At 36.0% G+C, this 14,439-nt stretch overlaps 1 protein-coding gene across 5 annotated transcripts in view; it reads right to left on the bottom strand.

The window, feature by feature from the left end:
- arhgef28a (Rho guanine nucleotide exchange factor (GEF) 28a) overlaps positions 1-14,439 on the bottom strand; it is an 80,008-nt gene that overhangs the window by 24,035 nt on the left and 41,534 nt on the right. Inside the window, exons 10-21 of one of the 5 annotated variants that reach the window (XM_067408444.1) lie at positions 12,589-12,689; positions 10,723-11,012; positions 9,657-9,852; positions 9,402-9,516; positions 6,874-6,960; positions 6,172-6,211; positions 5,602-5,703; positions 4,943-5,066; positions 2,507-2,642; positions 2,245-2,300; positions 1,930-1,990; positions 1,670-1,802 (exon numbers count right to left, since the gene is read on the bottom strand). In XM_067408444.1, coding sequence (XP_067264545.1) covers positions 1,670-1,802; positions 1,930-1,990; positions 2,245-2,300; positions 2,507-2,642; positions 4,943-5,066; positions 5,602-5,703; positions 6,172-6,211; positions 6,874-6,960; positions 9,402-9,516; positions 9,657-9,852; positions 10,723-11,012; positions 12,589-12,689 — 1,441 coding nt within the window. The remainder of the gene's footprint in view (positions 1-1,669; positions 1,803-1,929; positions 1,991-2,244; positions 2,301-2,506; positions 2,643-4,942; positions 5,067-5,601; positions 5,704-6,171; positions 6,212-6,873; positions 6,961-9,401; positions 9,517-9,656; positions 9,853-10,722; positions 11,013-12,588; positions 12,690-14,439) is intronic. The other 4 variants (XM_067408445.1, XM_067408447.1, XM_067408446.1 and 1 more) reach the window with 4 other exon arrangements.

Genomic DNA, 14,439 nt, shown 5'->3' with positions numbered 1-14,439 from the left:
GAGAAAAAATTCTAGATAAATCATTTCTAGAGTTGGTTTTTAGTATACACTGCGTTCCAAATTATTATGCAAATGACATATCAGTAAGATTTCAGTAGAGTAAACATTTAGATTTTAGTTTTTCCAAGAAAATGTTTGTTTGTTTATTTATCCATGTCTTTTTAGATAACTGGTATCAATCTGACAAAATAATATGCCAGGTCTATGGAAACCCTACTTAGAGGTTGATCCACATTATTAAGCAAGTCACAGTTCTCATGCAATATGGGGAGGAAGAAAGATCTTTCTGAAGATGAAAAGCATGAAATGGTGCAATGTTGTGCAAAAGGCATGAAAACAACTAATATTGTGTGAAACTGAATGGAGATTATCAAATTATCATAAGATCTGTGAGTGATTTAGAGCACAGCAGAACTCGGTCAGATAAAGGTTATTGAGGAAAGTTCCTGTCAAAAAAATTAATTGTATTAAAAGGGCAGCTATAAAAAAGCCAGTGTTGAGCAGCAAACAGGTATTTGAAGCTGCTGGTGTCTCTGGAAGCTCTCCATGCAGGTTGGCAGTTGTGTGTAAAGATGCATTTTAGCCACTCCAAACCAAACCTCACAAAGAGAAACATTTACATTGGGTGTAGAAATACATTTTCAAACAGTTTTATGGCCGTGGTGTTTTTTGCAGCATGGGATAGTGCATAGTGCATTGTACAATAGTGTATTGTACTATGCACTATCCTCCTTTTTAGACGATAGCTGAAAATGGCCAGTTATGAACTCCACATATCTTGCAAAAGTCATTTTAATACCCTCCATCTCACTTCCCAGTATTCCAGCCCAAATCATCACCCGCCAGCTCCTTGCTGACATCACAGTCTTGTTGGAACGTGGTGGCCATTCACCAACCATCCAGGAATCCATCCATTTAGACCATCCATTGTAGTACGGCATTAGTCAGTGAATAAAACTATTTAAAAATGAGTCTTCATGTATTTCTACACCCACTGTAAATGTTTCTCTTTGTGAGGTTTGGTTTGGAGTGGCTAAAATGCATCTTTACGCACAACTGCCAGCCAGTATGGAGAGCTTCTTGAGACTCCAGAGACACCAGCAGCTTCAAATACCTGTTTGCTGCTCAACACTGGCTTTTTTTATAGCTGCCCTTTTAATACAATAAATTTTTTTGACAGGAACTTTCATTAATAAGCCTTTATCTGACCGAATTCTGCTGTGCTCCAAATCACTCACAAATCTTATGATAATTCGATAATCTCCATTCAGTTTTCCCAAAATATTAGTTGTTTTCATGCCTTTTGCACAACATTGCACCATTTCATGCTTTTCATCTTCAAAAGATCTTTCTTCCTCCCCATATTGCATGAGAACTGTGACTTGCTTAATAATGTGGAACAACCTCTAAGTAGGGTCTCATAGACCTGGCAAATTATTTTGTCTGAGATTGATACCAGTTATCTAAAAAGACATGGATAAATAAATAAACAAACATTTTCTTAGAAAAACTAAAATCTGAATGTTTATTGTACTGAAATCTTACAGATATGTCACTTGCATAATAATTTGGAATGCAGTGTATTTAAGCATATGGGTCATTAACATTCGTGTTTCATTCATCTAGCTAGTTTTTGGTTGAATATTACTACACAGTAAGAGTTTCGGACCTTTCTGTGACTGCAGGCACACTTCTGGACAGAGGGCAAGGAAGAGGAGTAGAGTCTCGTGATGTCATCACAGGAAGAGAGGCAGAGGTGGGCATCTGAGACGACGACGAGGAACTTTCACGCACTATAAAATCTAAATGTGACAAAAAAAAAAGACCAAGACAGGAGTGTCAATGTGTGAAAAACAACTTTAGAGTTAAATAAGTATATAGTGGGAGTGATATTATAAGCTTTCGCTTTATGAAGCTGGTAAAACTCACTTTGAGGGAGGGAGGCTGTCCTGCTTTTTACTGTCATCACAGAATATTTGTCTTGAGGTTTCTGTAAAAGACAGTTAATATACTTTTATTAATTATTAATATCATTTTTTAAAACTTAACATTTCTTCCTTTTATGTTACACTGATTGCCAGTATTCTGTAGTGTAATAATGGGGCACATCATAGATCCTCTGTACTTTGTGTCTGGCCAAACATGGGCAAATGTGTCTCATGGTTTAAATTTTAAACTTAGACAATCAATCAGACTTTGATGTAGTTAAAGAGAAAAAAAACAAAAAACACAAGCACAGTGCACCTTCATGCATGGTGTCGATGAGTCCTTACAGCCCTTATGGACACTCACTGCACAGTCTAGGATGAAAGAGCAAAATAACAAACAATATTACAATATACACATACACACTGACAGATTTCCAAGAAATTTTCCAAAACACAAAAACCGATAGAATGATTCATTACAAGCCCCTATGTTGCCAGAAACAAAATACATCTTTTAAGATGAATAAAAATGGCAGATTAATTATTTAAAATATTTGCTTCTACTTTAATGAACTCACATGTGCAGTGGAAGACCTCTTTCCCAGAAGCTGGCTTGCCGCAGATCTCACAAAGTGTGGACCCCAGGACAGATCCTGCTGTGAACTGGTGTCCATTGACCTGTTTGTCTTTGGTCTCTCTCTCTTTTCCTTTACCCTTAAAAAACCAAGAGAAAGACATCAGATCACTCACAGTCCATATCACCATCTGCCATGACTGCATATTAAACCCATCTCTACATGTTTTCTGATTGTGGAGTCAGTTTAAGTGTGACATGCTTGTGTGGCAAAAAAAAAAAAAAGGCCATAGGAGAGTTTGCTGCTGGTAAAACAGTTACGGCCAAAAGAAAGTTTAATGATTAAAAGAGACTACTCTGGTTGTTTTTTGAGCTTAACAATCAGTCTTTACCCCCTTCTCTTTTTCATCCTTCCTTAATGGCTTTTAAATGGACATTGTGTGCAAAAACCAGGCTTAAATAGTTTTCAAACAAAAACAACATTGTATGAAGTAATATGGTGCTGTAGAAATTAACTTAGACTAGAAAATGAAGTCTTTTTATATGTATTTTTTATATTTATATGTCTCTGTGACCTTTAACATTATTTGACAAGAGATGTTTGAGAGGATTAATGCTTATATATATATACACGTTTATATATCATAAATATATAGGAATTATTAAAATAAGCAAGATATTAAAAATATACGGTCCTTGTATATTTTTTATTTTTTAATGATCAATTTGTTTTGTGTTTATATACATATTACCCTTCAAAAGACTGGGGTCACACATTTTTCTTTAATGTTTCTGAAACATGTTCACCAAGGCTGCATTTATTTGAACAAAAATACAGTAAAACAGTAATTTTGTGAAATATTATTACAATTTAAAATAACTGTTCTATTTTATTATTTATTATTTTGTCCTCAAGAAACATTTCTTATCAATGTAGAAAACAGTTGTGCTGCTTTATATTTTATATATTATATATATATAAAAAAATTGTTTTTTCTTTAATAGAAAGTTCAAAATAAGAATTTATTCAGTAGTGTAGTCTACCTGATATGCAGGATTTCCATATACCCACTTAAAAAGTGTGAGGATACGCAACCATCCAATTAATCGCAATAAACTTTGTGCTTTGTTGCATTTGACATGAAACAAAGTCTCATATTTCAAATTCTGCCCATTTTACTACGAAGAAAACATATGTTTGTTATTTCCATTTTGGCACTCTTTAATGTGGCGTGACGGATCACTGCAGCGCCTCAGTTCAAGAGAAGCGACAGCGTGAAGAGCACATGAACTGATCCTCTCCACTTAAATACCAGTTACAGTGCGATATAAACATAATTGAACATCTAAAGGTATGATAAAAGATACAGTACAACTGAAATCCATATCATGTCTCGTGTAATAGCTCAATCAGTGTTTCAACGCAGAAAGACGGCAATAAAACAGCTTGTAAATGTCAACCAGAGCAAACATATTCAGTGATCATAAACTCATTAGTCAGCTAGGAAAATGAACTTTAGAGAGGAGCATTTAGCTAAATATAATTATGCACCATATTACATATTAATTATAATTTTTAATGTTCTTCAATAGCCTATATAATGCATGCTTGAATAAATCTGTCAAGTCGACAGCCACCATTTAAATGAGAATATTTAAAAAAAAAACGAATTGGAGTAGAAATAATTTTAAAATTAGTAGGCCTATTATAACTTTTTTATTATAAAAAACTCCTTAAGAGCAATTTAAGTTTGTATATAAATCAGTTAATTTTAACCTTTAATATTAATGTACCAACTGATTCCCATGTATATTTTACAGCATTTATTAAGAGATTTTTGTTCTTGAGAAAATGTCATACTGTACCTGATATACAGTATATCCAAAATAACTGATATTTAATCGAATTGCAAGCTTGTGATTTAAAATGCATAACTATGATGACAGACTGGCAGGAAATGGTGCAAAACAGAAAACAAAGTTCAAACAGGGTGATATTGTGACACTGATAAGCCTCATCTTTCCATTATTGTTAATAACTGTTGTAACTTGCACTCTTAAATGTGCACTGAAAATTGCTAGCTGATAAAAACCTATGCTCCAGGGACCAAATTCATGTAACATCTAAGGCTAAATGTAGATTTTAACTGGCTGAGTTAGATGGTGATTGACACTAAACAGTAAAAAAACAACAAAAAAAAACAGTCTAGTCTCTCCAGCTGTTAATGTCATTGGCTATTTAAGTTTTGTGTGGCTTATAATAAATTGACACACATAAGCAGTCTTTCAATATGCTCTCAATTACATGTAGCCTAGATCAGTAGCATACTATATGCATTAGTGGGTGTGGTGGTGCTAATCGGGTGTCACAATTCTTACAGAAAAAAAAACTTGAAAAAAAAAAAAAGTACAAAAGTACATATATGACATGTATGTTTACCTTGTTTTTGTTGCGAGTGCTATACATTCGGCTCTTTATGAAGCTGAAAGTGCGGCTGACTTTGTATTTTTCTGACTCTGTTTTGGAAGGGATGATATATTTGTCCCATTCCTCCTCCTCAATCCTGGAACACACAAGCCCACATCCATTAATTACATGGAGCATGTTATAATCACAAACACACACCTGTGCAGCGAGTGTTTTAATGATAACACAGATTTTACTTTTCAGAACATGATGCAACAGCTGGGTAGTTTCATTAATGCATTTGTTTCAGGCCAAGTCATTCATTCTTTTCCAGGCTACAGGAAAATTAATAATTAGTCATCACCCTCTGTGCCAAAAATAAGACATACCACCTGAGCAGTGCGGACATTCCCTGCATTTCAAACATTCCTGATTAGAAATCTTTGCTTGGTGGGAGGTGAGTTGTTTGACAAGTACCACAGTTAGGTTCACAAACAAGGAGTGTTATTACATATTTTAGTGTTGACACTGTGAAGTGACAGCAGCATTTGGAGTTATCTCACAAACGTTAAAAAGCATTAGATGTGATTTCATGCCAGTGGGTAATTGTGCATTCTGGTTAGGTTATTAAAAGGATCATGCCAAGGGTGCACTTGTTGTTTTGGAGCTAGGGGGACACTGTATTGACATACTCTTTGAGGAATTCGGAGAGCGTGAGGTGTTGGAGGGAGTCGGCCAGCTCTGCACTGGGCTCATCATCAGCCGACTGAGCACGCCTACGAAACCTTAACTCCCTATAGAGGTACAGTACAGCACTCTTGATTATTTATACACATAGAAGATGCATGCATTTCCATTTTAATGTATGCACAGACACATACTGTCCCTGGAGGGCGCTATTGTGCTTTGCTGTAAAAAAAAAATAGTGAGAAAGACATACGGAATTTAAAATATCACATGGAAATAAGTTGACAGATATGGATGATCATGATATATGAGATCCAAAACCACAGACAATGGGCTCTTAACGCAGAAAGTGTACCTCGCTCCCCAGCTCAAACATCTTTTTTGTATTCATTTACATGCAGCCAATACTTTTGAAAAGGTTGACGGCTGAAACAGGCGCATCAACCTTCAAATCAACAGGAAGCACTCTGTCTCCTGGCAACCTTGGAGAGTTCTGCTCAACACTGTTTTCTTCTCTGATTAATACCTAATAGAGGAATCAGGGCAGATGACAGGTTGTTAGGGATCTGAGTTACCTTTTCTCTTGAGCCTGCTCTGATGTGCTGCAGACACGTTCTGTGGAAAAGAGAATATGTATGTTGTTGATATAAATATACATTTACATTACATCTTTAAGAAATTAAAAAGGTCTCCTCCTCTCATCTGATTCTATAAACATCTAAAGATTGATGACATCATCTTTCCTTTCCAGTAACATCTTATCAAATAATGATGACATCCCTTGAGGGAGAAGGCAGACAGACGCACTGCCATTAGGCTTCCACAACCAGCAAGCCAAGCAAAGCCATAAAAAATCATGCATACTGTACACACTCCCAGAACAGTGTTATACATGTTAACTAAAACTATTAACTATCATTTTCAGTAACTGAAATACAGCTGAAATAAAATATTGCCTTGGCAACAAACTAAAATAAGTTTCATTTTTTGGAGTATAAGATGGGGTACAAAAGTTATTAAAACAAACTTTTTTTTTTTTTTAAATAAAACCTGGTGAAACAAACAAAAAATACTAAAACGAAACTGAAAAAAAATCTAATCTTATTAAAATATGAATACATCATAATAATAATTTAACACTGATCCATTATATGCACTTTTTTTCAGTTATTCACTTTCTCCCACGCAAAGACACAAAGCACGTTCAGCAGCAGAAGTGTTGCGCTTTGTTGTTAGTAGCGTGTGGCGAGCAGGCGAGCAGGCGAGGCTGTACTTACTAACAGGGTTGAGCAGAGACAGAGATTTAGACAGAGACAGGGCGTGTAGGAGAGACCTGCTGCCACTGCTGCTGGAAAGGGCGCCATCTACAGGACACAGCGGACATGACACTCACTACAGCCCGCCACTACTCTACACATACATACTGTGCTGATTTTAAACGAAAGGGTTTGAATAAATGATTAAATGTTATTGCTGAAATGGCCAAAAACAGGTGATATCATCCTCTGTTCAAACAGAAAAAAGAAAAAAAAATTGGCTGTGTCTCAAAACCAAACATTCAAACATGCCCATCCCTGCTAGAAAATCCAAGTTAAGCTAGCAGCTAAATGTTTTGGAACAAAGGTGGTAGAAGATGGATTACTGATCCAAGATGGTTTACCAGCTTATGAACAGTTTATATCATGTTCTACAAAAAACAGTTACACTATTAAATTGTTTTTTCCTAGCAGGGATGATGTCTAAACAAGCTGTATACATTTGCCAGCTAACTTGGTTTTGTTAGTAGTGTGTGTCTTTAGAGTTTAGAGTAGAATTTTGTTAGTGACTACCAAACATGCCTCTAGCAACCCATGACCAAGCATAAATGCTATTACAATACATTCTGCTATTATTTTGGTGTCTATAAAAGATTTTACAGATTTCGTAACCAGATAGGCATATTCAAATAGGAAAAATCAGACATTTTCTCTAGGCTAAACATTAATAATCTACCAAATTGGCTTAGATTAATGGAATAGAACAAGCTTGATGATGCTACTTATTGACATTCAGGGGCATTAACTTCTGCAGAAACTGGTAATTACTGGGAAAATCCCTGACTCAGTAGATGTTAATGAATGCAGATAATCTTAGGGCATTAGACAAGCTGTATTTTGTAGCTACACCCTTTTAAAGAGATAAAAAAATTGATCCAAGTAAATCATAAGCTGAAAACTATATATTTTAGCTTAGTTTCCATGAAATACATTAAGAGAGTAGGCCTCTTTCACATTGTATATGTAAGCAGTGCACAATAAAAGCAGAAGTGTGACTGTAACAGCTTTTTTTTTTTTTTTTTTTTTTGTCAGTGAAAGCGCTTCTGTAGCATAACAGAGCTGTGGCTCTATAAAGAAAATGAAGACATTTCTGGGTTGGAAACTGGAAAATGCTGCCTTCAGAGGACACGTTTCTAGGTAGTAAGGCATCAAGGCACATCCGAATCCAATGTTAGCTTAACTTCCTGTCTCATGAGATACCTTCATCTGATCGATTTTTGAAGGAAGCATAGATGTATCCTTAGCTGCCTTTGATATCCCACAATCCTGTGCTTTTCATTCTGTGCCAGTTGAGCTAGAAAAATAAAGATGTCATCCGAAAGTTGCGTTTGCTGCTCAGTTTGTGTATAAATGTACGATTTTGTCCAACATATTTCAATTTTGATATAATTTATATCGAGAAATTACTACTGTAGTAATTAAACATTTGTTTAGTTCTCACCAAAGCTCGCGCTATATTGTTGTAGATCATTAAACCGTTACGTTACCTCAGAAGTCTGTCTGAAATCAGTTTCGCAAGGTACCTTCATGCACAAACACTGCCGTACAAGTCATTCTCTTATAAGACAGCGAGGCAGCAAGACAGCTACCTAGGTTTTCGGACGCAGCCATTGAGTATTGCCAAAGAGTATTGTCCCTTTAAAGACAAGTCATTTCACTCGGCGGCCATCTTTGAAACGCCTCTCGGGCATGCAAGTGCAGCTCCTATCTCTTTGAATGGGGAAACATCATATTCTCCAAAGCGGTTTGCCAAGCTTTCGATTAAATTTCATATTTGAAATCAATGAAATTGACAACAACAGTCTCAAATTTTGTTTCTAAATGCTCAAATCATGACCAAAAAACAAACAAACTATTTTTTCAGACTGGATCAAGCTAATGCGCATGCACAATCCTAAGTGTGCGTCTCTTGAATCTCATTTCTGAGGTGCGCGTCTGAATGTTTCTACAGGAACCAGAGCTTCTAACGACCACTGCAGTGAGGTGATGACTTTACCAATCAGCGATTGGCTCAGCTGAATTTTTATTTACTCCACAATGCACAGTGTGAACACTTTAATCTGTGTGACATAAATATGCACTGCTTACACATGCAGTATCAAACAGGACCTATTATAAAGAAGTGTTCCGATCTTGCTATAAAAATAAAAACAAAGAAAATAATCATATTTTAAATGAGTTACAAATCCCATCATCCCTTAAAAGCTCATCATGCTTAAAACAGACTAGACAGGAAATACAAGAGATGTTATGACCTCTATGCTCAGTCATTTCCAGCAATGAGAAGAAACAGATAATGCTTTCAGGAACTTTATATCTCAGAATAATCAGACTTTTGTTTATGCATCCTGACTTCTCTTTTCATATTTGGCTTTACTTCCTGTCATCTGTCCCTGAGAAATGCTAACATTGGAAAAAAACATGCATGCCATTTGGGAACTAATGCAGATAATGTGAGAGGTGGAAGGTGAGATGTTAGAGGATCTGACCCTGGTTGAGGTCGGTGGGTGGAGGGTGGGCATCCCTACTGAATCGTGGAGGCAGCAGGCTGATTTTAGGGGAGGTATAGGAATATGAACGCAGACGGATGCCCTGCTCAATATCCTGAGAAAAGAAATAATAACAATTTTCACTCAGTTTGCACACAGTTGATCTTCACAGATCTTAAAAAAATATATAATAATGTAACGATCATCATGTGTATAGTCTGTCTCACTGTAAGTAAGGGAAAATAGGTATGGTACCTTTGCAGGGGTGTGGTTACAGGCAGAGGAGGCGGAGTGAGAACGCGTGCAGGTAAGACCAGGGGTGGGACTAAACATATTCTGCTCATCTGTGCTGGTTTTGAGCTCAGGCTGTGGCTGGGGGAGGGGCTTCTTCATTAAAATGTCGTCATCATCATCCTCCTCGCTGTCCATTTCCAAGGCCACCAAACTCGGGCTTAGAGAGAGGATTGGACTTCTAAAAATTCTCAACAACCACTATGAGTAAGACTAGCATCACTTACACATTGTGAATAATTCATACAGTGTTGTGTGTGGCACAAACGCTCCTCTCATATCTCACGGCAAGCCCAAAGTTTTCAAATGACGGTAAAATTTTTCAGCTACATTCCTGCTTAATTGGGCAATTGCATCCAGCAAACAGGGCCAGGTGACTTGTCAGTTTGCCCTGGGATTGTTTTCTGTTTCACAGGCCTTCTATTGCATTAAGTTCTCAGCAGGTTATGCTCCAAAAAGCAAGTGGTGACCCAATACAGTAAAATTTATGTTGTTGTAAACTAGAAAACAAAATGTCCTTAAAATGTTTTTCAAACATTGAAATCTATCAGATCTATCATTGCTCAAAACACATGGCCTGCACAAATCATACTAATTCTTGCTGAAAGTGAACCTCTATTTAATGTAGTCTGTGTTGTTTTCTCATGTCACACAACCTGTCCATGTTGGCATCTGTCTGATTTGGCTACCTCAAGCCACTAGGAAGTATAAAGTGAGGATGTAAACATCCATTTATAAGTTTGGGGTTCGTACAGTCTTTTTTAAAAGGAATTAATACGTTAATTCAGCGAGGATGCATTGAATTGTACAAAAGGGACGTTTAAAGCATTTATAATGCTAAAAAAGACTGTTTTTACTGTATTATTGATCAAACAGATGCGGTCTTGGTTAACCTAGAAGTCTTCCTTCAAAAACATTTTTAAAAATCTTACCAACCCCAAAATTTTAAAGGGTAGTGTATAAAGTGTCAATTTTTTAAACACCTCCTGAATCGATGGACACACCAAAACATCAATGTTAGCATGCTTACCTTACGTCACATGACTCTGTAGGTGAGCTTGAGCTGTTATAGGTCAGTTCAGCAGGTCGTGTGGCACGCATGAGTCTATCCAGCATTAGTGCAGCTGGGGAAGTGGGAGAGAAAGAACGAGAGCCGGAATGCCGTCCTCTTTGCCCTTCATCATCTTTGATAGCTGGAGACATATCTGTTGTCCCTGGAGATAAGACCCCTGTATCTGACATTCGCCACACGCCACTATCTGTCCCAGAACTGCCCTCTGTGACACCTGTAACAGCGTACTTCATATTGAGGTCATTGTCCTACATCAGAAGAGAAAACAAACATATTTTAATGTAATAGAACAATGGCAATATGGTGATTTAATGGTCCCTTAATTGGACTAACGTTTTAGTCCCTTGGGGTCAGATTGACCCCAAACTTTTACAGAGCGATTGCATAAGGAAATATGCATTTTTTATATGATAAACTATATATCTTTTTTTTATTTATTTCTCAACTATGCATTTATGCTGTGTTTTTGTGGATATTTTGTAGTTTTTTACCTATTTACTGCACAATTACTTAACCATGCCATAAATTGGCTTATTTTTAATGAAAAAAAAAAAAAAAATCACTTTAATGATGAACTTAATTAAATCTAAATTGTATTTGGGGACATTGCTCTATGTGTTAGGATAGAATACTACCATCTACAGGTTTGTGGAAAAACTTATAGTTAAAGAAAGAAAGTGCAATGACCACATATATCCAATAGAGGTCAATAGGGACTCATTTCATTTTCACTTCATTTTTTTTGATGCTTCAACTTCTCACAACTTTATGATATATTTTGTGAACATACTTGTTCCATGTTGTATTAGTATTAGTCCTTCATTTATGTTTTCAATTTTTAAGGTGTTTAAAACAAATTTCAGGTTTATGCCAGTTTTGTTGATTTTATCTGACAATTTCTACAAAAATGCCCTCTGTTGCAGTGTGTGTGTGTGTATGAGATAGAACGTTCATTCCACTTTGTGTTTATGGTCAAGGACCAGAACTTTATTTACATGTAAAAATTTTCAGATTTATGCCAGTTTTGTTGATTTTATTTGCCAATTTCTATAAAAATGCTCTCTGTTGCAGTCACACACATGTGTGTCTGTGTGTCTGTGTGTGTGTGTGTGTATGTATGAGATAGAAAGTTCATTCCCATTTGTTTATCTGACCCCGAGGGATTTTTTTTTTTCTTACACACCTTTAGAACAACCAAATCAAGCCCATATTTTTTGTGCATGTTTAGATAGATTATTTAGGAAAAGTCACAGAGTCTCATGCTTCTGAGATGAAGGGAACACTTAAAAACAAAGGAAACTGTCAGCGGGGTCAGATTGAGCCCAGGGACCCATTAAGGGGTAAAGAGGTAGTTCACACAAAAATGAAAAATCTGTCAATCACGATTTTCACTGTATGCACAAAAAACTGACATTTTTCAAAATATCTTTTTTTGTGTTGAACAGAAGAAATAAAATCATACAGGCAAACAAATTATGACAGAATTTTCATTTTGGGGTGAACTATCCCTTTAATTTAGTCAAACTCAAAGTCATGGTTCTTTTATCAGCGGGTCTAAGAATTTAAACGCAAAGCCTGATGTCACATAAATCAACTAAAGACTTTTGTGGCAGTAAAAAAGTTGCGGCTTAAAGTTCAGGCTACAGTATGCAAGATCAAATAAAGACTTTCCCCAAGACTTTCCCAGAGATCAATCATAAGATAAAGGCACTAAATGAAGGGAGGAGATGGGATTTGGATGAAAAATGTAACAGCTGAGTGTCTGTACATCTGGCATACTGAACGAGCGGATTTATAGGAGCAGCGATATGTGTGGCGTCTGACCTTAGTAGAACCTCTTAGCATGGCAGTGAGCCTGACAGCAGCAGCGCCTGCGGAATGAAGGGGAAATGGAGTGCAGGAACCAGGAGACGAACACAACTTCTCTGTCAGAAAAAAAAAAAAAAGGTCAAATTGATGCATGTGTGTCAATACAACTGGATGGAAATGCAGTATTTAAAAGTTAGCTAATAAAAACAAATGTAAGTAACAGCTGTCACTTCATATGCTCTTGCCTTTGTTCTGTTCTCTGGAAAACTTTGTGTCCATATGTGTGTGCATGTGTTTTGGCAATATCTGAATGCCAAGATGGCATTCAGAAGAAACCAGTAAAATAGAAAATAGCACAACAGCATGGTCTCTTTATGGACATAAAAATTCTGTATACTTTAAGGAGTTTTACTTTCCTTTTGCACAGTTAACTCTATATTTCCCTGTGCATTTATATTTCTTTAAGACTCAAAAAAATCTATCATTACAGTCCTACACTACCGTTCAGAAGATTGGGGTCTTGAAGATTTTTTTTTTTTTTTAGAAATTAATACTTTTATTCAGCAAGGATACATTGAATTGACCAAAGTGACAAAAGATTTGCATTTCACATAAATGCAGTACTTTTGAACTTTCTATTTATCAAATAATCCTAAAAAACAAAAAAACAAAACACTGATGATAATAATAAAAGTTTCTTGAGCACCGAACCAGCATATTAAAATGATTTCTGAAGGATCATGTGACACGACTTAAGTAATGGCTGCTGAAAATTCAGCTTTACCATCACAGGAATAAATTACATTTAAAAATATATTAAAATGGACAACTGTAAAATTGGAATATTATTTGACAAAACTATTGTTTTCAATGTATTTTGATTAAATAAATGCAGCTTTGCTGAGCATAAGATACTTCTTTCCAGAAACATTAAAAAAACTGAACAAATAAAAAGTTTTGAATGTTACTGTATATTTTCTCTCACACCACCTCATCTAGATTTACACATTTATTCATTTATCAGACACTTTTATCCAAAGCCACTTACAAGTGAGGAAAGTAAGCAATTATTTAAGCAAACTTGCTATCTGCTTAAATAAATAACTGATATTTTCATTAAAATATTCTAAACTATGAATAAGAAACCTGAATAATAAATTATTTTCTGGGCACACACACACATAATTTGTGGTCCCAATGCAGACAAAGTGGTGCAGTGTGTAAAGAAAATAGAAAAAACAGACATTCACTCTTTTTTTTCCCCACACCCATTCGTAATGATCTTTACAGGTATGTGCCGAAACACAAACTTACACAAGTACCTATCCGTTTAAATGACAAAATCTTCCAACACATAATATATAGAATTAAAGATAAAACACAAACACACCAAGATTACATTACAAAGGAAAGATGTGCATATGTTGGAATGTAATCAACTGTGCGTGTTTGGTTTAACTGGTGTGTACAGTATGTTTAAGTAAAAGTGAGATTCTAATAACTTGCAGGGGCACCCTGTCATGAAGGATGCATGTGAAGGCACTCCAACAACAACGGAAAAACCAGATACTGACGTCAACTCTGTTTCATTCCTCTCCACACACACAGCACAGACTTTACTCATTCAGATCACTTGGTGAATCACACAACTGCAGGAAACACAAACAGTGCTCATGTGTGCTGAATCCCCATCAACTCAAAAGCAGATGTGCTGCTACTGCATTTATAAAACTAGCACAATACCTGTTTTCCAAAAGCTGAATGATGCAGTTTTGCTTTCAATGGATGAATGCTGACGACTCACTTAACTTGCCATGTGACTGGCAGTGAAGTTTTTCCTTTATCATTTTTGGATGGTACCTCTGA

This window comes from Chanodichthys erythropterus, chromosome 13 (assembly GCF_024489055.1).
Source record: "Chanodichthys erythropterus isolate Z2021 chromosome 13, ASM2448905v1, whole genome shotgun sequence".
In the NCBI taxonomy this organism is placed as follows: Eukaryota; Metazoa; Chordata; class Actinopteri; order Cypriniformes; family Xenocyprididae; genus Chanodichthys; species Chanodichthys erythropterus.
The sequence above is the reverse complement of the archived record's forward strand: the minus strand, read 5'-3'. Positions and strand labels throughout refer to the sequence as shown.